Genomic DNA, 25,233 nt, shown 5'->3' with positions numbered 1-25,233 from the left:
CTTAAATCTATATTTTCAAGGACAAAATATCATTTGAAACTGTTTATGAGTGAGATTTGGGCTCCCGGCCGCTAGGGGGCGACGTGTAGCTGTTGATGAGCCCGTCAGCCCGGGTTCTCAGCCTGCAGTTGTCAGAGGCGCTCGCGGCTGTTTGGGTCTCGAAAAGCTGCGATCATGGCTGCTAAAAGCATGACTCTGCTGTGGGGCTCCGGCTCCTGCCCCTGCTGGAGGGCCATGATCGCCCTGGAGGAGAAGAACCTGCAGGGCTACAACCACAAGCTGCTCTCCTTCGACAAGATGGAGCACAAATCCCAGCAAGTTCTGGACATCAACCCCAGAGGACAGGTGAGGAGGAGGAGGGGGAGGAGGAGGAGGGGGCCTAAGGGACACCTGAGCCAAACAGAGAGACACGAGAGTCTGAACACGCAGAAATTTACTTTGAAAAAAAAAGTTGATGATGTTAAAACTTTTTCTTTTTATAAATAAACAGGTTGAAAAAGGAAACTGATTAAAAACACACTAGGTTGCTAGACGCCTACACAGACACACAACAATACTGTTGGACTATTTTAACAAACGGAGTAACGTTAAACATTAACTTTACTTTATCTAAGATCAGATTAAAGGTTAAGTATTTCTAGACACGTTTCAAGTGCGTCATAGTTGTATAAGTCCGCACTAAAAAACTGCTTATATTATTGATTTAAATCTGATAGAATGTTTAACATTTTTCTAACGGAGGCTTTTATTTTTTCAACCTTTGGCAGGAGCCAAACTTCCTTCCGGGACACGTGATTCACACGCCCCAATCCCGCTGTCGGAGCGGTTTATTTTTTATAATTATTTTAATTTCTTGTTTTTTTTAACTTTATTGTACAAAACGGAAGTACAGTACAAAACACAATTTTACAAAATAAACTTAAAATGTGCCAGGGGAGCATACATGTCACATATATATTACATATACATATATAAATAAATATACATATATTTTACATAAAAACATTCAAGGCTCTACAACTTTCATACAAACATACAGCTTTCTGGTTAAGGCTTTTAGAGATGGTACATTTGTTTGATTAACACGGGTAAAAATAGAAGATGAAGAAAATGTGCATTTATGAAGATGGAATTTACCAAATATAATAATAAGATTAATTATGAGTTTATTATGAGCGGTTTAGATCAGCGGCCCCCAACCTTAGTGACGCCACGGACTGGTATGACGGCACATGTAGTTCTCCCAGGTCGGTCTTTGGGATGGTTTTTTAATTAAGTTATCTCAATGAACACAGACAGTGATGGAAAAGGCACATCTCATCTTAAAATGAAAGGAAATATTAATTAATCGTTGGTTTTTTTAAATTAATAAATTATTGTATTTATTAATTCAATTAAAGAAAACATTTAACAATCACGGCATGTCTGTCGATGACATCAATATCAATGATGAGATGAAGGTAGACAAAAAACAAATATAACTTAAATAAAAATAAGGGTCTATTACAAAAGTTTAAATAAATACATTCTTGTGATTCGTGTAAAGATTTATAGAATAGTATGAGGCGGTTTAGTAATCCATTAATGTGAGGTTTCACCTTTAAGAATTTACAATTATGTACAAAATGCTTTGAAATTACAATCAGTACATTCATCAGAAAGTCCAGATTTTTGTAATCGAATTTTAATAGTATTCCAATTTAAATGTTGGGTTAATGGTGATATTTTTTGATTTGAGACAATTGTGAAAAGAAAACCAAAACTCTTTTACATGCAAACATTCAAAGAAAAGATGTTCCACAGTTTCTAGTACATCATTTCCACAAAAGACCCAAACATCACCATCACAGTTAAAGCCAGTGTGTAAAAAGTACTTTATAGGTCACTTCTTTGCTTTGTGAGGGACAGGATATGATGGATATAATGTTCGTATCCTTTTAGCTTCTGCTGTGCTGTAATTCTGCTAAATATATTTTCTTTTTAACGGGAAAGGTAATATGAATTATTTAAAATCTCTCACATTTGTTTGTTAGTTTTTTGTCTCCCTTCCACATAGAGTGGCCTCATTTCTGAAGAATGTTATTGCAGCATTATTGGCTGAGCTGCAGTTTTAGTAGGAATTGAATGGATTTGATTTTCTTATTATATTCTTTTAATGGGCAAACCAAATTGAATTTTGCACAAAAAAATGTTGTGATCAAGATAATTATCATGTTTGTCCATTAAATTAGAAATCGCCCATGGTTTCCATAATTCTGCTCTCTAAGCCATCAGAATGAGATGAAATGACTCAAGCGTTGCTTCCTGATGTGAAGGTTGAAATCCTGCAGCTGGAGTGTAGTTTCTGCATCTGTCCATTAGGTGGCGACAAAGTTAAAATAAAGCTGACAGAAATATCTAAGTTTGTTGTTTTTGTTTGCGTTTAGTCCAAAGGAAAATAGAAACAAATACGTTTATAAAGTAGAATTGGAGGAAATAGATGTTGCATTCATAGAATTACTTCTACCAGAATTGACCTAAAGAAAGAATAGAAACATGTTGGTAAATAAAAAATGTAAACTGTGAAGTGTTTACAGGAAGTGGGCGTCTGCAGGTGAGTCTCAAAGTTTTTGCAGTTCCTGAAGTTTAATCTGGAAGAAATTCTCCACTTTATCCCAAAAGTCAAGGCGACATCCTGAAAGTTCATGTTAGCTTGGAGGTGTGAGGGGCTGTAAGCTAGCAAGAGAGAATGCAAACAGATGGGTGATGGGAAGTGGAGGCGGGCTTCCTCCACACCAACAGTCCACAACTCAGAGGTGAATTTCTGAAGAACTCCTGCTGCTCTGCAGACACTATGTCCTAGAGAACGACACAGGTTCATCATCATCATCATCATTCAAAGATCACTGGGAAGGCTTTGAAAATCTCCTTTCTTCGTCCTCCAGCTCCCAACCTTTAAACACGGAGACACGCTTGTGAACGAGTCCTACGCCATCTGCTTGTATCTGGAGGTGAGGTGTCCCGCCCATCGCTGCGCAGCTCAAACACTCCTCAGGATCTGCTGTCCTGACTGTCCTCTTTCATCAGAGCCACTTCAAGTCTCAGGGAAACCAGCTGATCCCGGACGGCCCAGAAGAACAAGCTCTGATGTACCAGCGCATGTTTGAGGGCCTCACGTTCTACGAGAAGCTCGGTAAGGCCAGCAGGTTTTACTTCCTGTCACCTGTTCATGTAGGAAGGAACCACGGCTGTAACCTGGAGGTGTGGTTTCCTGAGTTCTAGTCCTTGAACGGGTGAAGCCTGAATGGATGCGTCTGCAGTTCCTTATTTCCCCTTTTTCTCCAGATCCTCTAACGGTCCAGCTGGTTTTCTGATTCCTCTTGTTTCCAGGAAGCGTCATCTACTACGATTGGTACGTCCCTGAAGGAGAGCGGCACGACTCGGCCCTGAAGAGGAACAAGGACGGCCTGGTGGTGGAGCTCGGGCTCTGGGAGGGTTACCTGTCCAAGGTGAGCCCAGCAGAGGCTGGAAGGCGCTCCTGGTGCGGCCACGTCTTCAGACTCTCTGTTCTTGTTTCCAGCAGGGCTCTGGCTCGTTCCTGGCAGGAAAGAGTTTCTCGCTGGCAGACGTGGTGGTTTTCCCCACCGTCGCCTTTCTGTTCCGATTCGGGTGAGACAAAAAGGTTTCTGGGTTCTACACAACAATCGCGCTTCTTCTGAGCTTTGGCTTCCTGTTGTGCAGGCTGTCTGCGGGGCGTTACCCCAAACTGGAGGAGTACTACGCCCTCCTGAAGGACAGGCCCAGCATCAAAGCCAGCTGGCCCCCTCACTGGCTGGAGGGTCCCGAGGAGGAACTGCTGCTGAAAGACATCTGAAAGCGCTTTATTGTTCCCAACTGCTTTAATGATCCAAAACACAGCGATGCAGCTCTGCTTCTTCCTCAGACTGGAAGATTCCTGCTTCCAGCAGCAGTAGATTCATAGAACAAACTGTAAAAGTCCACAGATGCGTCTGTCTTTAGGAAGTTACAGGAACCCGATAAACTGACTGTGACCTCTGTGACCTCTGTGACCTCTGCACAAACGTCGCTCCACCTGCCTGTGTCACCGTGACTCTGCAGGTCTGTCTGGCAGCTGTTATCTGCAGTTCCTGCGCAGACGCAGCTGTGTGCTGGAAGAAAAGCAGTGCAAGAGCAAAACCACCTAGAAGCAGAATATTTTTTTTATAACGAAAAAAACCCAAACATGAGAATTTAGAGCGTCTTTCAATTGAAACTTCTGAAGTACTAAACGTGTTCTGATTGTTTTTCTTCTTTGTGTTGCTTCAAAAGAAAATGCTGTAAGGCTGTCTGTTCTTGATTAAACAATTCCTATAAATTCACTTTTTTTCCTAAATAAAAGCTGAGCAGAAAAAAGATCCTGCTCCTTTGAATGCAAACCTACCAGTTAGAATGATTTTAGTGTTTTGGTTCATTTGCACATGACTTTTGTTGGCTTTGCATTATTTGCTCCACATTCATTCAGCTTTGGTTCAAACGGGGAGGAGTTTGATAAACTCCATGTGGTGCAGCGACCAACAGTTGGCCTCATAAACAACATGTCATGTCAACCTTCAGAAACACCTTTACCTGGCCTTTACTCTGAGCTTCAGGGACGTCCTATTTACAAAATCTCACCCACTGTTGAACTAACTCTTTGCTAAAGTCACATGAGGCTTAGAATAAAGCCGTGAAAAAGAGAATGAAAAGCCTTTGACCTCAGTCCCATTTCTGATCTAGTTTCAACGGCAAAAATCTAAAAACCTGTTGTTTTTTGGACATATTTTGGAGGAGTTGTTGGTAGGACTGTTGGTCTCACAAAAACTATTTTTTTTCATGTACTCCTGATTCACAATGACTTGAATAAAGACATACTCAGCAAAGTAATTTTATCTACATATATCATCAGAAAAATGCCATAAGAACATAGTAAAAACACCAAAATCATCATTTTCATCAGAGTCTGCCTAATAAAAACCGTTCCAGACCATTCACAGATAGGAATTTCCTCACTTTACTGCCAGAAACTGTTGACAGGCTTGGATGTTTATGGATTTATGAATAATTCGTTAATTTCAGTCATAATTTAGTGACATTGGAAGTCAGGTTCTCTGTGACTCTCTCCTTGTGGACTACCATCCCGCTTGTTCGTCAGCAAAACCCAATTCAGTAAATCCTGATTAGCTGGATTGAATCAGACCAGTTTGTGATTGACTGAATACACCTGGGGCCTGTTTCAGAAAGGAGGTTAAGTGTAAACTCTGAGTGCGTTAACCCTGAAATCAGGGAAACCCTGGGTTTTCCGTTTCAGAATGGGAGGTTTGTTAAACCAGAGAAAGCAGAGTAAGTCAAACCCGTTTCTGAAAGAGAGGTAACTTATACTCGGAGTCAGTATCCATGGTTACTTATGCTGTGAACCTAACCTGCTCGGGAGCAGGTTTTATTCTCTAAACTCGAGGTTTCTGCCGGTCCCCTCCCCTTTTTAAAGACGAAGCGGTATTTTTCGCTTTAACCTTCATTGCCCACATTTCCGTCACACAGAGACGGTCTAAGTGACAAGAATGGCTTGTCCTTTTTTGGAGGACCCAAAAGACGAGGAGGCTGCATTAATTCGTAGAGAATTACATTTATGTCGTGCGAGGATTTTGAGACCTAGACTCGATTTTTTTGTCATTTCCCCATACGTTTTTGTTTGAGCGTTACCGTTTTTCGTTGCAGTCAATTACATATAAACAATGAAAACAACATTAGATATGTATTGCTTTGTAGATGTTTCATATGTCAAATATTGTCAACAAACCCTACATCCATGACATGCTCACATTTGACCTGATTGAATTATGTTTTTATACTTCATTTTTAGCTGCTGCCATGTTCTTTTAATTCCTGCAGGATTGCATCTACATGAAAATGAAATCAGGGACATTGAATTAGATTAATGTAACAATTACTTTTTGGAAACACAATTTGCTAGCACTGCTTACTTTCTTAATCCCATATAAACCTATACCACTCGATCAATACAAGGGTAGACAAAAGTTCACTTTTAAAAACACAATTTTGTAGCAGCCCATGCAGTGTCTCATGTTCATGCATTTACTACTGCAGTTACAGTAGTGGGACTGTAGGGGGCATGTGTTCTGCTGTGCAAGATTTATAATAAAGAGACATGTGGAGTGAACAGACGTGTGTGTCTGAGCGCCATAATTTCATTCACATCTACCGACACCGAACCCTGTGAGGCCGGCTACAATTGCATGCATTAATATTAAACTGACCAACGTTTGCAAGAGGGGAAGGTTAACAAAAAAGTCCTCTAAACATTACCGACGTTAAATGTATTTTTCCCCAGATTGGTTCTGTACACTATGCAGCATTTCCTGCAATTACACCAGGAATAACACTTCAAAAGTACACCTAAATTTCGCCATTTTTTATTTCACACCTTACGCTATTTAGAAAGTTATTACAGCCAATATTTTATAACAATGATTTAAATGCAAACTTGAGCAGCTATGTTTTCCCACGCTAACTGTCTCTGTTTTGCAGATGCAGCGGTGTTGCTTTTCTTCCGTAATATGTGCTCATATTCACTGTAACTCTGCAGCAGCACGTCAAGTTCAGCTGGAGAAAAATACGCAGACCTCTTTTTTTCACGGTTGCTATGGTGACTCGTAATATCTGCGCTCCATTGATAATGGCTTCTTATAGTCGCGGTGCGCACACTTAACTCTGAATCAGTCCACTCAGAGTTGATTGACCTAACTCGGATCAGCTTCTCTGAAACAGAAAACTCAGAGTTGTTAATCTCTCGATTGAACAACTCAGAGTTCAAGTTTAACCTCAGAGTTGGTTGAACCTCCTTTCTGAAACAGGCCCCCGATCCAGGTGAGCAGCGAGTACTGAATAAGGGTTTGAAGCCTTTCTGAGTATTCACCTTAAAAACTCTACTCTGGCCACCAGCCCCTTCCAACTGAGTGGGTTCTCATGAGCTGACGTGGACCAGTGAGAACAGCCCCTTTCAGGAAAAGTCTGTGCTGCAAGCCCCACCCCAAGGCTAACACACACACACACACTTTCTCAACAGAGCTAGAGGTGATTGGCTACCCTCCTTCCTTTTCTATGCACATCCATCTTTGAAAAAGTTTGGATGTTTGTTTTCGTGGGAGATATGCAAACACGCTGCTGAGGCCGGTTCTAGGATGATGTCATGAAATGGGCGGCACTCACAAGGAGAGAAAGGCGGAGCCTCAGAGATCGAGTTGTCATACTTCTGTATAAAAAAAAGCTGCAAAAATAACTAATATTTCATGAAAAAACATTCTTTAGTGTGCCAAAGGTAATATATAATAATATATGGATATCGTTTATTATAAAAGGCTCAATAACAGCATGACATAGACAGTTTAACCCTTGTGCTATCCTAGGCATTTTAACATTGGGAGTTGGGTCATCTAGACCCACTCCCAACGATTACATGAAATCTTTCCACCTTCATCCACCTTTGTCATGGTAGGAATGGGTCATCTTGACCCCATAGGATAGCACAAGGGTTAAAAACAGTATCAGAGCAAGAACGGTTCTTCTGACCAATAGAATGACTGAATAACAGCTGTTTACTTCTCTATAGAGGCTTGAAACCAGAAGTACTTCCTGCTTGGAACACCTGTGGGAGGGGTCACTCAGTCCAACTCTCTACAGTCAATGGGCCTGGAAAACAACACCATACCACCGTCCCTCCCCCACCAAATGTCACACTGAGCACAAAGCAATCTGCTCTTCTAGTAACTTGCATACTCAGATTTATAGAAGCAGAAGTGTGATCCATCATGGTTCTGGAGTTTAGTGACACCATTGCAACGATGCTCTGTGAAGCCACAGGCAGAGTAAGGTTGCAGCTGCACACTGTGCTGTTTGTCTTTTCTGTCTGCATTTAGAGCCTTGAGTTTGGGGGTCAAGTTTCAGATCCAGACAAGCATAAACTTTTTCTTCTTTTTTTTTTTACTTCAGATCAGCTTCAGACAGCAGATCAGGGCTCTTAATGATCACATCATAAAAAAATTCTTCAATTGTTCATGAAGAATGACATTATTAGCATGAGCTGAGTCATCTGTAATGGCATCCAGGTGTTGCAATTCAATTCAATTCAATTTTATTTGTATAGCCCAAAATCACAACAACAGTCGTCTCGATGGGCTTCGAAGTAAAACATGAAATCAAAAGGATCACGAATACAAAGAGTTCAATAGAAAAATACTAAAATGAACTAACAAACTGACTAAGCTATACTGGCATCCCTGCCCTTAGACCCCCCTTCGCGGTAAGGAAAACCCCCCAAAAAAAACGGATTCCGGAAAAAACGAAGAAACCTCAGGGGTGCCCACATGAAGGAGGGATCCTCCCCCAGGACGGACAGGCGATTTACCAGAACTCTTAGAGAAGAATTAACTTATCTAAATCTACAACTACATATATAAAAGTCCAGCAGACGAGCTTCATCCAGCCGTGGTTGTGGGGACAGTCAAAGGCGCGAGTCGAGCCGGAGACAGGAACCACAGCCAGGTGTAGGAGCAGGAGCAGAGACGAGGTACTCGGTCAGGTACAGAGCAGAGACGAGCCAGAGATGAGCCAGAGGCAGGATCCACAGCCAGGTGTAGGAGCAGGAGCAAAGGCGAGGTAAACGGTCAGGAACTGGAGCACGGATGAGCCAACTGGAGTCTGGAAGCACTCCCACTCCCCAGGAGGGGAGAGGAAAAGAGGGACAATACATGAACCGCACTGCACCAAACAGAGGCATGGAGAACTAAATAATAAATTATGATCAAGAATAGAGGAGAGGAAGGGTAGAAGTAAAAAAGGAAAGAGGACAGAACCCCAGTGCACCATCGAGGTTGTACTCTGTGCTCACCTCGCTGCCTGCGCTCACTACCCCTCCCCTTTTCCGTCACACACATTTGCTGCTCCTTCTCTAAGACAGGAGCGCATGCAGCTGCAGGGGCGCCAATTCACAGGTTTCATGCTGTTCCAAACTCTGTGATATTGAAATAGATAATAGAAAACCGATAGTGGAGCAATTTTTTTGTTCTTCCAAGCACTGGGATAATGCCCCCCTTTAAATATGTGCTTCTTAAAGTGTACCTTGATCACACTGAATGCTCCAGCTCCAGCACGTCCCCCCACACCCCAGAGCTAAGGGGAGCCAGCACAGCAGCCCAGCCAATCCAGGAGCCCCACCGTCAGACAAAAACCCTCTCACGCACTGAACCCCCACCACGGAGACAGTGCCGGAGTCCCGGCAACAATCCGGCCAAGGAGGAACAAAGGGCAAGGGGAGCCCCCGCCAGGAGCCCCCTCCAGGGCAGGGACCCCGTCCCACCCCAAGGCGCTCCAGGCCAATACCCAACGCCCCGACCGCTCGAGACCTACGTCTGTGCCCAGACGAGAGACACGCCACCGGCCAAGAGTCCTGGGCCACACCCACTCCCAACCCCAGAGGCAGGCCAGGACAACCCATGGCCAACCCGCACTGCGCACCCATGCAACCTCCCCGCAAACCGGGGGAAGCAGCAGAAACCGGTGACCAGTAGAGGCCCCAGACGGTGCCAGAAGACGGTGAGCCTGACGACCAGACTCTATTTGCTGTTAGCAACTATAGAAAATTGGGGTGCCCAGGTGATCCCAAAAAAAGGGCACCTGCTTCAATGGGGATACGGTTCACCCTGCTTAGATGTTGTGGACCCCCTCACCTTCGTGGAAAAGAGCTGCAAGTTCAGGGGCACAGGAACCCCCGGGACGCCACTAATGCTCTGGCAGCAGACAACTCCCCGCCCCACCCAGTCTGGGGGGTGGGACACAGAGAACAACGTGACAATCCCCGTCCCCCTGTGTGTGTGTGTGTGTACTAAAGAGATGGAATTAAAATTTGGCGGACGGGGCGATACAGATTCCTCCATTCTTCAACAGCAGAGTCCCAAACGTGTCCACCACAGGACCCTACGTGAGTGAATTTGTGTATGTTGACAGTGAATATACAATTGTCTGATGTGGAGTCATTAGGATCCAGCCAGGCCAGTTGAAAGAGAAAGACCTGTTGGTGTGTGGAACAGATAACTGTTGGTCCAGTATGTCAACCTTTATTTACAGTGGATGGCGTAATTATTTAACATCTGACAAAGGCCAACCAGAGCAAAACGTAATATAAATGAATTAAGGTTAAAAAAAGCCAATGGAGTTTTAAACTAGCACAAAGACTGAGTATTAGGAATAGTTTTCTCTGCCCTGCAAACACAAATTTGATCTTGTTCAACCAAAAATGACGTCCCCTGCAAACTCCCAGGCAGAGTCAGAGGAAAAAACGCTGGATGAAGTCATCAGCCAGAGCTGACAGACTCAGGAAGACATCTAGTGGGTTTGTTTTATCTCCAAGTCACAAGAATGTCAATCGGATCCCAGAAAAGATGAGAATCACATCTCTTTTCTGCACAGACTGCTTCCCTCAGTCTGCACAGACACAGGCAGCTGTTCACATGGACTCTGTCAGGAGTTCAGTTTTGTTTATTATGTAACTTGTGCTATCTTAGATGACCCCCCCCCCCTTCCATTGACGTGTTCTCCCTACCATGACAAAGGTGGATAAAGGTGGAAAGATTTCATGTAATCCATGGACACCAGTGAAGATCACAAATCATTGAAGAAAAAAGGTTCAGAGCACTGTCTAGTGGGTCTAGATGACCCAACTCCCAATGTTAAAGTGTCTAGGATAGCACAAGGGTTACAAAACGGATCTGGTTTGTTTAGGAATATTCGTATTGCGTATGTGAGTAAAGGTGAATGAAAAGTGCAGAGTCATCATGAGTTTTTAACTAGGGCTGAAACGATTCCTCGAGTTACGTGATTACAAAAATTCGTCGAGGCAAAAACTCTGCCTCGAAGCCTTGTTAAATTCCTATGACGCGCACTATACGCGCGGCGCAGGGATTTGATTGTGTCAAACGGACCGTTTATTCACACGGACCTTTTGAATTTAGTTGGAGTGATGGCGGAAAATAGATCTATAAATAAACGGAAGAAATTGTCTAAAGTGTGGGATCATTACACACTTAATAAAGAAGAGAACAAGGTGCAGTGTCTCTACTGCAAAATAGAGCTGGCATACAGCACATCTTCCATGATTCAGCATCTGAACAGAAGACATCTGCGCGACCGCTGGAACCCCGACGCCTTACCCGCGCGTGCTGCCGGCAGCGAGCGAGGGGCGGCGTCAGCCGCTCCTCGCCCCCTCCGCGGCGACCAGCGCGGGCCGCGGAGGGGGCGCCGAGAGGCAGGGGCTGGGACAGGCGAAAGCTCGCCTTTCGGCGGACCGCGAGGCTTCTTTAAGCATTGCAAAAATAACAAAAGCATTATTTTTACACGAAATATGAACAATGATTTTTTTTTGTTTTTTTTACCAAGGCTGTGTCCCACCAAGGTGGGGTAGCCTAGACAAGGCACACAACTTTAGCTCCCTCTGTCTCTTCCCCAAACCCTCTTCCTTCAGTGTGTGAGTGCGTGTGTGTGTATGTGTATGTGCGTGTGATGAACAATGATAATGATCAAATATGTTTTTCTGATTCTTTTATTTTTAATGGCCTTCCATTTTTGGTGTTGTGCCACCCTTTCAAAGTCCTCTGCCCCCCCCCCCCCCCCCCCACATACAAACCCCTCGGGGGGGCTAGCGGGTCGGGGTCTCCGCTGAGGCAATCAGTGGTTGCCTCGGCCGGTTGGCCTCCTCGGTCCCGTCAAGGCCTGAACAGAGCTCCTCTAGGGCCGGCGTCTGGGGGTGGGGGCCTGGGCTTGCTCCGGGGGGGCGACGCTTTCTGGCTCCTCTCTCTCTGTGTGGGGTGGGTGGTGCCGGGCTTGGGGTGTCGGCGCCTCCGGGGGTGGGGCCCCTGGGCTGGGGGGGGTTTGGGGGACAGCTGTTTGACCACCGGGGCACAGTCGACCAGCTGTCCCCAACTTACCCCCTTCCTCATATAACCTCATATTAGGGTGAGGGGGTGGGGGGTCTAGCCTGCGATGCGCCTTGGGGGGGGGGGGTTACTTGGCAGTGGCCCCCCTCCTATGGTTGCCCCCCTTCTTTCGGTTTTATTTGCACCTTAGACATGTAGGGCCCTTGGTAGGGGGGGTGCTTGGACATCACTGCAAGCAAGCAGCAGATGTCCTCCTGGCACCCTACTAGAGGGCTGCATTGGGATTGGGTCCCGCCGGGTCCCGCGGGACCCAACACAAATCTTGCGGGATCGGGCGGTTTGAATTGTGCTGCGGGCGGGAGCGGGCGGCAAAAAAAACCCCCGCGGGATCAGTGCTGCCATGAATATCTCATGAATATATATTTTAGCGGACTACATTAGGCTGTGCGGCTGTTGGATTCTTATGTACTGAAGCTCCGTGAAGGCACCAGGTAGAGACGCCCAATGGCCTCTGTCATCTAACCTGTTGTTGGGGGTGTGCAACGCCCCGCCCCGCCTCTTACTAAGAGCGCGCTCCAGGCCGTCTGTCTGCGCGCGCACACACGCAGACTTTTAACCGAACAGGATTTGTGAAAATATATTTAATAATTAAGTTGCAAATTACACAAAAGAGGAATGCATGAAAAGATGAGGCTGGAGGAGGGACATGAATCTCTTTAATAATATCAATAAAAATAGGTATTTTTTTCCTGCGGGACGGGAAACGATACAAAATCAATGCATCTCTATTACTGTGCGGGACTAAATTCAATGAGTTTTGCGGGTGCGGGCGGGAGTGGACATACATATTGCGGGTGCGGGCGGGAGTGTAACGCATACGTTGCGGGAGCGGGCGGGATTGGTCAGAAATTCAGCGGGCGCGGGCGGGAGCGGGATGAAGAAAATAGTCCCGCGCAGGGCTCTACACCCTACCTACCAATTTTAACCGCACCTTAGACATTTAGGGCCCCTTGGTGGGGAGGGTGGGGGGACATCACTGTGAGTAATCAGGAGATGTCCCCTTAGTGCCCTACTCGCCAATTTTAACTGCACCCCCCTTAGTACACACACCCCTCCCCCTTCAATATATACATTCCAACATAAACACACACACATGCACACACACACCCTCTCAAACACACATACACGCACACACATTTTGCAAGGAAGGGGGGGACCTGGGTCCATCTTTCCCCTACCCCTTCCCTGGTGGGGGGTGCGGGCCCCTTGGCGATGGCGGCCGTGTCCCTTGGGTGCCGGCTCCCTGGGCCCGGCGGTGCTCTCTCCGCACGGTGGGGGGGTTCATATTACACCTGAGCCGGGGGTGTTCGTGTCCCTGGGGGGTGGGTCCTGGTCCTTGCCCCTGAGCGCTGGGCCCCGCCAAACTTCCAACATGGCCGAGCCTGGTCGGGCCATATTTATAACACCCCTCGTGGGCCACCCTTTTTTCCCCGGGGTTCCCCCCTCCTGGGCGGGGGCGGCAGGCCCCTGCCTTGCTCCTCCCTGGACCAACCGTGGGCCGGGTGGGTGGCTGCCTGGAGTGCGGAGCGGGTCTCCCTTGGGGGGTCCTGGCTCGTACCTGGGGTTGGGGCGGGGGGATGCCCGGAACTCCTGGGTGGTGGTGGGGTGCTCGTCTGGGGCTGTGGGCGTCCTTCTCCGGTGGGGCCCTGCGTTGGGCTCTTCCGGCGCGGCGGGGGGGCTGCTTTCCTGGCTGGGCTGGGGCGGCGCTCTCTTTCCCTCCGCGCCTCCCTGCTCTCTGGCTCTGGGGGCCTCGCGGCGGTCCTGCTGGCACTGGCCTGGGTGGTGGTCTTGGTCGCCCGGGGGGCGGTTGTTCCCTGCCTGTTCCCATGTGGCGTTGGGACAGTGGCGGTTTTTGATATGGGCGATGTGGGCGGTCGCCCAGGGCAGCACGCCATAGGGGGCGGCATTTGCCGTGCCTGATGCGTTACACATAATGTGCTACATACTGAATACAAAGAGGAAGCTTGGAGCTTTTAATTTGAAATTGCTTCAGCAGCCGACACTTAATGCGTTTATCTTAACACATCAGATTATTAAGAATGTCTTCCTCCTATTTCCTCTTCACACTTATGGTACAAAAAAAAAAAAAAAAAAAAAAAAAAAAAAAAAAAAAAAGAATACCTCAGAGAGAAACAACGTCAAACAGGCACATGAAAAGGAATTAGGCAGAACAAACATCCGTGCTCAACCCAATTTCGAAAAAAGCAGGCAATGGAGATTATTTCCCACAATTCTTTGCTCCGACACAGCAGACCCGATGCGCACGTGACCACCGCCCTCTGCTGCAAGACGCTTGCGGCCACACCTCTTTGCGGTAGTCTTTGGAACATAAGTCAAAAAACTCGAGAGGGGAGCGCAACTCGCCGGTGGCTGGCTGAATCACACTAACAGGTGATTGGGATTCTTTTTCTATCTGACAATCAACTCTGGGCCGCAGCTGCGCTTCCCGTCATAGAGACGGAGCCGCGTGTGTCAGAGGGAAGGGGAGGGGGAGGGGGGATGAGCGCAGACCATTTTTTATGGATTGAGTTTTTTTGGAGGATTTATACTGTTGGTGTTGCACAAATTTAGGGAAATGCCAAATATTTTTGGAGTAATCCCACTGATGAGTTCTAAGATTTAGTCTTTAATGTTTTTTAAGACCTAAACATATTAATCACAATAAGTTTTATTTTTTAGATCTAATCCCTCTGTTATGTTTCACAAAGACACACACAGGACGTCACACATTAAGAAATTATTGCTAAAAATGAAGCAGGAGTCCAGCTCTAAAAAAAAATGCTCTAAAAAATGATGAAAGAGCAAAAAAATGGAATTATTTGATATATAATTTCTTATTAATATTTCCAGGCTTTCTTTGTTTTTTGTCCTGCAGCATGTTCATATTTGTATAATTTTGACAGAATATATTTAAATGCATAACAAAATATTACAAGTTATTTAAGGTTTAACTTGAGTTATTCTGGATTAATGTTCCTGTTTTTATTCATATTTATGTTCAAAAAGTTCAGTTTAAAAAGTTTAAAAGTTTAGCTTTAGTGTGTAGTTCAGTAAATCTTTATCTTCTTCGGCTCAAAACCTTAAGCGTGTTTTTAACTTAGGCCCCTGTGTGACTGAATTTGACCCCCCTGTAATACGAGTCTAGAAAAATCATGCATTTTTTGAGTAAAATGGCTAAATAGAAGATAGGGAACACAACAGGATGTTGTCAAATTTTGTATGTGTGCGCGGGGGAGGGGGGGGGGGGGCGCTGGTGGGGTTACTCGCCCAGGGAGTAAGTTAGTGTAGAACCGCCACTGCGTTGGGAGAATTCCGGCTGCCGTATTGCTGCGGCGGGGGTCTGGGTGTGGGGGTTGCTGGGCGCTCCTCCTCCTTCTTTTCACATTCCACCATCCATTTTAGAAGAACATAAACACTCACCTGAGCACAGGTGTTAGCTCACCTTTGCACTTATAGTTTGCATGATTGAATGAATGAAAGATTTCACACTAGTTGGTTTAAAGGCATAGGTATGCGTTCGTGAACACTATCTGTTTTGTGTACATGTTGACATGTGAACATTTCTTGCAGCTAGCAGGTGTGTTGATAATATTTGAGTGTGTGTGAACAGGCCCCGCCCTTTTTGTACTACATTTGAACTGTACCGTAACGATAAACAACCAGTAAACCTGTCTGCTCTATGCTGCTTCATGGTCTTACCCCCCCTCTCACTATCACCCCCCCCCCCCCCCCCCCCCCTCTGACATCCCTCCCTCTTCTTCCCTTCTTTCCTTTTCCGTCCGGTCCAACACCAAAGATTTTCAATCATGGTTGAAATGAATAAAGTTTGGCCTCAATTACAAAAGGGGTTTGTTCAGTCACACCTCTGGTTTGTCTGAAGATTAATAACCCCTCTTGTTAAAGTAAAATATGTCCAACACAAGAGGCCCTCAGCTCTCATCTGTTTGCCTAGCTGTTGGACAGGACAAGTTAAAAAAAAAAAAAAAAAAATCAAATGCTTGTTCATTTTACAACCACATCATTTTTGTTATGCATTATTTGTTTTAGTTGTTCAAAAACACACACAAATCGTTTTATCCGATTACTCGATTAATCGATCGATTAAGTGCGAGATTAATCGATTACAAAAAGAATCAATAGCTGCAGCCCTATTTTTAACTTTGATGCCCGAGATGCCATTTGCAAAATTCACAAACAACGAATAACTAAATAAAATAAAAAAATGTTGACTGACTCATTAGAGGCTCAGCAGAATCAGGAATGAAACATTTAGCTCATGTTCCATCATGGATCTGTGCGCATTGGGATGAGCTCCAAATATGGATCACTTCCTATTCAGAGGAGTGTGAGCACTGAACACGAGCAGCTTTTTAGTGGTGTTCCTCAGGGTTTTGTTCTGGACCCCATCTTATTTATTCTATACATGATCCTTCTTGGCAGACCTATTAGCTAATTTGGTCACATTTATCATCATTTATGTGATGACGACATTCAGATTGATCGTTCCCTTACAATTATCTGTGTTACCTACTTGATTGTTTGGCCGCATCAAAGTGTGGTTACACGACAACCAATTACACTCTAAAACAACAAAGACATTTGCCCCAGAATCTAAAAAACCCTCCATCAAAAGACACCTCAGTTCACTGAGCTTCCCCGTCTCAGGAATCTGAGCTATGAACCTTAACATCCATCAAAGAATACTTGTAAAAACATTTTGATCACACGAGGAACGTGGCTAAACTAAAAACTTTCTCAGTCAGTGAACTCACGCAGCAGAGAAAGCTTTATTTTCCATATTTTCTTTTAGTTTAGCATTAGGCTCCGTTCAGATTCATAAAACAAAGATAAACGGTAATGGAGCTCGTGGTAATGGATGAAGAGGGCATAGGGCGCACACCTAGTTCTTTAGCAATTGGGCTGTACCGCCCCGGGGAAGGTGTAACCAGGTAAACGCAGTGCTGAGATACTTGCCTGAAATTCTCTCAAAGTCGTTCATTTTACCTCAATCTGACCTGGAGTCGTCAATCTGATCATCCATTTTCTTGGCCGTTTGTGATTATTGTTTATTTAAACTTTTTTTTTGCAATTCAGTAGTGATTTGTGCATCAATTACATAATTTTAATGTGATGTGTGCGCTCATACCAGGGATTAAGCAGCACTTGGGTTCTCTTGGCCAGGCTGTACAACCCAGCCTTAGAAACGTGGGTGTCATTTTTGACAAAGATATGTGGGTGCAGCTCTCCAAACAGCTGATCAGGAACTGTTTCGTCCAGTTGAGGAACATTTCTAAGCTTAGGAAAATGGTGTCAAATGAAGAAGTAGAACTTCTTATCCATGCCTTTGTTTCTACACGGCTAGACTATTGTAACAGTCCGTTTTCCTGTCTTTATCAGAAGGAGCTGTCTCGCCTAAAGTTGATCCAGAACTCGGCTGTGAGGATCTTGACCCACACTAAGAGAAGAGATCACATCTCCCATATCCTTAAAGCTCTTCATTGGGTCCCGGTTGTTTACCACTTTCAAAATAAAATCTTAGTGTTGACTTTTTGGGTGGTCAAGCTCCTTCACATATGTGTGATTTGATCGCCCCCTACAGACCATCTCGTGTCACAAAAGACTGAATTTTCATACATAGAAAATGCACAAATGTACATTGTGGCTGTGTGACAGGGCCTTAAGACTTAGACTACTTTAACAATCTTTTTACTTGTTTCCACCGTCTCTGAAACGTCACCAATCTGTCCAAAATTCTGCACCAAGGCTGTTAACTAAGTGAACTCATGCCCTCCCTCAGCTTTTATCACTATATTGGCCCACTGTTAGATTTTACATAGATTTTAGAGCCTTTCATGGACAAACTCTTAAGTATACTTCTGACCTATTAACTCCCTACACTACGTGTCTGGAGGTCCACAGACTGGAGTCTTTTAAGCGGTGAAAAACCTGGTGAGGAGCTCTTGCCATTCAGCCAGTCAATCCCAGATCCCCCCGTCTCTGCACCAGATTAACTCAGTTGAAGATTTTATAACTCAAGTTAAGACATTTTCATTTAGAAGAGCTTTGAACTGGCATTTATCTATTAGTGTTTTCTTTCCTTTTTTTATGTAATTTTTTTTAACTTGTCCTGTCCAACAGCTGAGAGCTGAAGGCCTCTTGTGTTGGACTTATTTTATTTTAACAGGGGTTATTAATCTTATGACAAACCAGAGGTATGTCTGAATAAACCCCTTTTGTAATCGAGGCCAAACTTTATTCATTGTAATCATATTTGAAAATCTTTTGTGTTGGACCAGACGGAAAAGGAAAGGAGGGAAGAAGAGAAAGGGATGTTAGAGAGGGGGGGATAGGAGGGTGATTATAGAAGGGGGGTGGTATAAAACCATGAAGCAGCATAAAGCAACAAACTACTGGATGTTTATCATTACGGTAAGGTTTAGATGTAATACAAATCTCAAAGGGCGGGGCCTGTGCAAACACACACTCAAATGTTATCAACACACCTGCTAGCTGCAAAAATGTCCACATGTCAACATGTACACAATATAGATATTGTTCACACATGCACACTTATGCCTTCAGACCAACTGGTGTGAAATGTTTCATTCATTCAATCACGCCAAATATTAGTGCCAAGGTGAGCTAACACCTGTGCTCAGGTGAGTGTTTATGTTCTTCTAAAATGGATGGTGGCATGTGAAAAGAAGGAGGGAGAGTGCCCAGCCATCCCCACACCAAGACCCCCGCCGCAGCAGCCGCGGCAGCCAGAACCCCCAACGCCACTTGGCAGCAGGCAGAGAAAAACCGCCCCCCGGGGCGATCACATCCGCCAACCAGGCCAGGGCCAGCAGGGCCGCCAGAAGCAGGGCCCCCAGAGCCAGAGAGCAGGGAGGCATGGGGGGAAAGAGAGTGCTGCCCCAGCCCAACCAGGAGAGCAGCCTCCCCGCTGCGCCAGGAAGGCCCAACGCGGGGCCCCGCCCCAGAAGAGTGCCCACAGCCCCAGACGAGCACCCCATCACCAACCAGGAGTTCTGGGCATCCCCCCGCCCCAACCCCAGGTACGAGCCAGGACCCCCCAAAGGAGACCCACTCCGCGCTCCAGGCAGCCACCCGCCCGGCCCACGGTTGGTCCAGAAAGGAGCAAGGCAGGGGCCAGCCGTCCCCACCCAGGAGGGGGTCACCCCGGGGAAAAGGGGGGCCCACGAGGGGTGTTGTAAACATGGCCCTACCAGGCTCGGCTACAGTTGGAAGTTTGGCGAGGCCGAGCACCCGGGGGGAAGGACCAGAACTCACACCTCAGGGACACGGACACCCCCGGCTCAAGGTGTGATGTGATCCCCGGCTCTTGGACTTGCCAGAAAGCTCAGGGATCCCTCTCCCTGCGTGGAGAGAGGGCCGCCAGGCAGCCAGCACCCAGGGGACACGGCCACCGTTTCCAAGGGTCCTGTACCCCCTACCAGGGATGGGGTAAGGGAAAGATGGTCCAAGGTCCCACCTTCCTTGCGAAATGCGTGTGTTTGTGAGGGTGTGTGTGTGCATGTGTGTGTGTTTATGTTGGAATGTATATTTTGAGGGGTGAAAATTAAAATTGGCGGGTAGGGCACTGAGAGGACATCTGTTGCTTGCTGGCAGTGATGTCCAAGCAACCCCCCCTACCAAGGGCCCTACATTTCTAAGGTGCATTCCATACGGCAACCATGGGAGGATTGCAGGCTAAACCCCCCACCCTCTCACCCTAATATGAGATTATATAAGGAAGGGGTAAGTTGGGGACAGCTGGTAGACTGTCCCCTGGTGGTCAAACAGCTGTCCCCCCCCCCCCCCCCCCCCCCCCCCCGGAACAAGTCCAGGCCCCCACCCCCAGGCGCCGGCACTGGGAGAGTTCTGGTCAGGCCTCGACGGGACCGAGGGAGCCAACCGGCCGTGGCAACCGCTGATTGCCTCAGTGAAGACCCAGACCTGTCAAACCCTCAAGGTCCCGTACCGATAGTGCCCCCCCCCCTCCCCACAGAACCCCCCCCCCCCACTCCCCCCACAGGACAGGGCCGCTTGATGGGCTCTATTAGTGTTTTCTTATCATATTAGTTAAGAAAACACAAGTAAACAAAACACAATAAAACATTATTGTGTATTATTGTGCTCGCCTTTCTTGTTTTCACTTTGTGAAACCCTTTTTGAGTTGCTTTCTGTGAAAAATGCTAAAAATAAAGATTTACTCACCTACTTTCTGACTATGAGGTTTATTAATTTTGTGAATGATGGCTATCTTTACCAGAGGAACACGAAATAAGGAAAACAGGAATGTTTTGTGAAGGAATAAGATGAGTAAAAATGTGTGGAAAGACTTTGAATTCAGCAAAGTCATGTGACCATCCAGTGTCTAGAATGTTCTAAGAATGTTCCCTTTGGATTCTTTGGATGTGGAAAAACAACAGTGGTGAACTTTAGGAAACTAACATTTGAATGGATTTGACATTCATTCTAGTTTACTTGTTTGGACACAGATTTAATTTCCACTTGATGATCTGGAAGAAATCCAAGAATCTGGAAAACTTCACTGTTTAGTAGCAGGAATTTCTGTCTGAGTCTCATTGCTGGAAGTTTGGATGAAGATGATCTGGATCCACTTTAGGTCAATGAATCGGATCAATCAGAATGAAACAATGTCAACTATGAATTGGAGCATAACCGCAAATTATGATATAAATCGAATTGTTCTTAAAATGAATCGTGACACTTCTAGTATCTATGATGGATATTAAAGAACATAACAAGGTTTTTAATTGGGTCAACTAAAAACAGTTTTGCTCTATTTGGTTCTGATCTGAGGTTAAGCAACGGACGGCTTCCTGCTCTCCATAGAGGAGTGTTGGGTGTGTTTGCTAAGAGTAAACTGGTGTGTGATTGGACTAACACCACTGAGGGACTTAGAACCACATCATCACTGCAAGTCACATCTACACCACAGAGTTGGTGTACACGTGTAAACCTGACAACAGGAGTCATCTGCTCATTTTTCTGGTTCTGATTACAAGTCAAACTTCGAAGGTGTGAATTCAAAACTACATCAGAAATGGAGCTTCTCCAAGCAGGTTTTTCAGGGAAACCTGAGATGATTTATCCAAACATGCAGGGAAAACCTTCCAATAATCTGCCTGCAAGATCATTTGTTTCCCATCGAAAGCCACGAAGCTCGTGTGAGCTGGACAAAAACTCCCTTCAGCTTTAGGGGACAAATTTCCAATGGCTGTAAAATAATAAAACAACAACAGCTGGGTTGTTATTGATAGTGTTAAAAGACCTTCATCTTAATTCAGTCTTCAGGTTATCCGCCCAAAGTTCCTTCAGGCAGCTGTGCTTTGTCTGCATGAAGCTTCTCTGTGTTTATTTTAGCGGCTCATGTACAGCCAAAACCTGAAAATATAGTCCTTTTTTTGTATTTGTTGAGGTATGTTTGGCTCTGCAGGTGAAGTATGCAAAAAACTATCGAGGTATTTATCCATGGCAACATTCTTGAGGTAGAAGTCATGCAGGGATGACTGCAATGAGGAAGAGGCCACTTTTACTGCTGCAGGAAACACAGATGAGCTGAGGGCTGGAGATCACGGTGGGTGTTGTGCTGCTGTAAAAAGGGGTGGGGCCTTTGCATACCGGTGCAGCAAACCTGAAAGCAGTTTGGCTGCACCGTGCAGGTTGGGTCAAACGTCATGTAGTCATGACTTTGCATAAATCAGAACTTTATAATTCTGCGATGTTTGTTTGGTTTAACGTTTGATTGAAGGCGCAGCCTCTGGAGGTCGACTCAAAACTCACTGCAGACCCACCCAAACTTAAAAGAACTTTAAAAACCTTTTTGAGAAACTTCATCTAAATTGTAATGATCTGCGGTGACAGGTAAAGAAAGACCTGTTGGTGTGTGGAACAGATAACTGTTGGTCCAGTATGTCAACCTTTATTTACAGTGGATGGCGTAATTATTTTACATCTGACAAAGGCCAACCAGAGCAAAACGTAATATAAATGAATTAAGGTTAAAAAAAGCCAATGGAGTTTTAAACTAGCACCAAAACTGAGTATTAGGATTAGTTCCTGTAAACACAAATTTGATCTTGTTCAACCAAAAATGACGTCCCCTGCAAACTCCCACTCAGAGTCAGAGGACAAAACGCTGGATGAAGTCATCAGCCAGAGCTGACAGACTCAGGAAGACAACTAGTGGGTTTGTTTTGTCTCCAAGTCACAAGAATGTCAATCAGATCCCAGAAAAGATGAGAATCACATCTTTTGTCTGCACAGACTGCTTCCCTCAGTCTGCACAGACACTGGCAGCTGTTCACATGGACTCTGTCAGGAGTTCAGTTTTGGTTTATCATTTCAAAAACAGGTCTGGTTTGTTTACCTTCAGTTGCTGTGCAGGACTTCCTTTATTTTGTGTGTGGGTTAAGGTGAATGAAAAGTGCAGAGTCATCGTGAGTTTTCAACTTTGACGCTCAGTACTTCATTTTTGAAATAAGGGTTGGAACTGAAACCGGTTTGGAACTCACTCCCTGTTTTTATTGATCTGCACAATTTATATTGATTAACGATGAAGAAGAAAAAAAAGGGGCCGTCTCTTCATTCCTCCAATCCGGACGTAGTGGGTTGGAGCTGGTTATAAAACAGGAATGTGGATTCGTCTGCACTCACTCCTCCCTCCTTCCTCCTGCTGAACTCCAGGCCTCAGCTGCTGCTCGTCATTTCTGCTACCATGGCCAAGGACATGACTCTGCTGTGGGGCTCTGGCTCTCCCCCCTGCTGGAGGGTGCAGATCGCTCTGGAGGAGAAGAACCTGCAGGGCTACAACCAGAAGCTGCTGTCTTTTGAGAAAGGCGAGCACAAATCCAAGGAGGTTCTGGAGATCAACCCCAGGGGTCAGGTGAGGTCATCTCATGTGCTTTCTTGCAAACTTGTTTTTTCGTTTGTTGCATTGACTTTTTTCTGTCTTCCAGCTCCCTGCTTTCAAACATAAGAACATCATCGTGAATGAGTCCTGCGGCGCCTGCTTTTACCTGGAGGTGAGAACATGATTCTTTCAGTCGGCCTACCCCCATTGTTTTGGAAATGTGGGGGGGGGGGGGGGGGGGGATAGTTTGCATGCTCAACAAAGTCCTGCAGGCAGAAGGAAACCGAAACCCCTCTTTACTGTTGTTCTCCTCATGTCTCCCAACAACAGAACCAGTTCAAGTCTCAGGGGAACCAGCTGATCCCCGAGGGCGCCGCCGAGGTCGGTCTCATGTACCAGCGCATCTTCGAGGGGCAGACTCTCTTCCAGAAACTGGGTATGCTTTGCCTCTTTTTGGTCAAAATAACGTCATTGATCTCTCTGAACCACAAACGCTGTTTTTGCCAGAACATAGAGGCTGTTGTTGCCTCCTGTTTGACTGTCTTCAGGGACAAATGCCTCCTTAGCAACATTAAAAAGCAGCAGCCTGCAACCTTAGAGCTTCTGAGAGTTTGTTCCTTCAGTTTGGTCCCTCAGAAACCTCCTGACATCATCTCCTTTAAGACTTCAAAACACCTGCAGCATTCAGGAGTTCCTCCTGCAGGTCATTAGGTTGCGGCTGGAGAAGAAAAAAGGTCAAATGTTAATCCCACTGAGGATCACCTGACAAGTTTGCTCGTAGATCTGCATGCCATGAGAAACTGCTTCCAACTGTTTGAGCTGAACTTTTGCCTGCAAGCGTCATTGCATAATCACTGGCTAGTCCTGCTGAAGGGAAATGAAAGGAGAGAGGAATGGATTCCACAATGTAGAGCGCTTTCCTTCAGGCCGCCTTCTCCTGAACCTCTGTTCTCTTTCCAGTTGATGTCCTCCTTTACACAAGGAAAGTCCCAGAGGCAGAGAGACACGACTCGGCTGTGAAGAGAAACAGAGAGGCCCTGAAACAGGAAATCCAGATATGGGATGGATATCTGAAGGTGCGTTCTCAGTACAGACCTTATATGAAGTAACTTTACGTTGGTTTTCGATTCAAATGTGGCTTTAAAGGTAAAAGTGCTGGACCATTACTTTGACGGTCACTTCCTCTCAAACTCCATCTCCAGCAGGTTCTGAGAGAGCTTTGAGGAAGTGAGAGCTTCAGACATTTAAATTCTCTTTTCTTTCAGGGATCTGATGGTTACTTGAGTGGAAAGTCCTTTTCTCTCGCTGATGTGATCGTTTACCCAGTTGTTGCTTTTTTCTTCCGACTTGGGTAAGTGCACCGAATCATATTGCTGTTACCATTATTTATGAACCAGAAAGGTCATAACCAGGTCTGATGACCAAAATAAGTAAAAAAAAAAGGATATTGAGGAGCATGAGCAGCGAACAGAGATATAGAATTTAACTGAGCTGCAGCAGAAAAGTGGAACTCCAAATGGTGCATGTGAAGTTCTCACCACATCTCCTCTTCTCCCTTCAGAGGAAACGAGAGCCACTACCCTAACCTGGCAGCTTACTACAACAAACTCAAGGTGAGGCCCAGCATCAAAAAGACCTGGCCTCCAAACTGGCTGGAGGCACCTGGACAGGAGCAGCTGAAAGACCTCTAAGAATCAAACCATCAACCTGCTTCTGTTGTGTTTTTATGTTTAACTACTCCCTCTCACTGTGTAATTCTCTAGCTGCATTTGTCACTGAAACTAGTTTTCGAGATGTGAAAATAATAAATATAAATTGATTTAAATTTCTTTGCTTTGATCATTTCCCTTCTCTGGTGTTTGGTAATTCTAGACGTCATTTCTGTAGTTTAAATTTCAGTCACAGCTGCTCTCCAAATGGCTTCAAACATGAAAATGATAAAAGCCCAATGAGCGCGGAAAGCACCACCTTACTGAGGTTGAGGGTTTGAGAGCCTGAGTCAGTGCAGGGCCTATGCAGTCTGAAGGCAGAAACCTCTGCTTGGATCTTCTGTGGAAGAGTGGTCTTCAGCGACATTCCAGACTGAAAGGGATTCAAACCCCTGTTATAAAACCTGTATGCTCGGGTCTAGGGTCAGGGGTCACTGTCTCTGGTGGTTGGTTCTCTTCCCAACCTCTTGTTCAGCAGCGGAGCCGCCACCAGTTTTGACTGGGTGATTGGGACTGTGACTGCAAAGCGCTTTGGGCCTTGTAGGTAGAAAAGCGTTACATAACTATATGCCATTTACCATTTGGTTCTCCTCCCAACCAAGTCAGGCACAGCTTTAGG

General features: G+C 45.6%; 2 protein-coding genes across 3 annotated transcripts; both read left to right on the top strand.

The window, feature by feature from the left end:
* Positions 1-100: 100 nt before the first annotated feature.
* LOC101168055 (glutathione S-transferase A) lies at positions 101-4,415 on the top strand. 2 transcript variants are annotated; one of them, XM_004074398.4, is made up of 6 exons: positions 101-345; positions 2,925-2,990; positions 3,067-3,172; positions 3,370-3,488; positions 3,560-3,648; positions 3,721-4,415. In XM_004074398.4, the coding sequence occupies exons 1-6, from the start codon at positions 175-177 to the stop codon at positions 3,851-3,853; spliced, it is 684 nt and encodes a 227-aa protein (XP_004074446.1). In that variant the 5' UTR covers positions 101-174; the 3' UTR covers positions 3,854-4,415. The 2 variants fall into 2 exon arrangements, with proteins under 2 accessions (XP_004074446.1, XP_011479655.1); XM_011481353.3 differs by having other exon boundaries at positions 102-345; positions 3,563-3,648.
* Positions 4,416-22,688: 18,273 nt separating this feature from the next.
* Positions 22,689-24,733, top strand: LOC101169583 (glutathione S-transferase A). Its single transcript, XM_023960228.1, has 6 exons — positions 22,689-22,938; positions 23,012-23,077; positions 23,236-23,341; positions 23,866-23,981; positions 24,171-24,256; positions 24,467-24,733. The coding sequence occupies exons 1-6, from the start codon at positions 22,771-22,773 to the stop codon at positions 24,594-24,596; spliced, it is 672 nt and encodes a 223-aa protein (XP_023815996.1). The 5' UTR covers positions 22,689-22,770; the 3' UTR covers positions 24,597-24,733.
* The last annotated feature ends 500 nt before the right edge of the window (positions 24,734-25,233 follow it).

The sequence above is a fragment of the Oryzias latipes genome, chromosome 11 (assembly GCF_002234675.1).
Source record: "Oryzias latipes chromosome 11, ASM223467v1".
Taxonomy (NCBI): Eukaryota; Metazoa; Chordata; class Actinopteri; order Beloniformes; family Adrianichthyidae; genus Oryzias; species Oryzias latipes.
This window is presented reverse-complemented; position numbering and strand designations above follow the sequence as displayed.

Bases quoted from the DNA above. Each gene is read 5' to 3' on its own strand.
- LOC101168055 (XM_004074398.4), top strand. From the start codon at position 175: ATGGCTGCTAAAAGCATGACTCTGCTGTGGGGCTCCGGCTCCTGCCCC. The intron at 346-2,924 runs GTGAGGAGGAGG...TTCGTCCTCCAG, and splicing joins ACATCAACCCCAGAGGACAG to CTCCCAACCTTTAAACACGG. The intron at 3,489-3,559 runs GTGAGCCCAGCA...TCTTGTTTCCAG, and splicing joins GGGAGGGTTACCTGTCCAAG to CAGGGCTCTGGCTCGTTCCT.
- LOC101169583 (XM_023960228.1), top strand. From the start codon at position 22,771: ATGGCCAAGGACATGACTCTGCTGTGGGGCTCTGGCTCTCCCCCCTGC. The intron at 23,078-23,235 runs GTGAGAACATGA...TCCCAACAACAG, and splicing joins GCGCCTGCTTTTACCTGGAG to AACCAGTTCAAGTCTCAGGG. The intron at 23,342-23,865 runs GTATGCTTTGCC...TTCTCTTTCCAG, and splicing joins GACTCTCTTCCAGAAACTGG to TTGATGTCCTCCTTTACACA.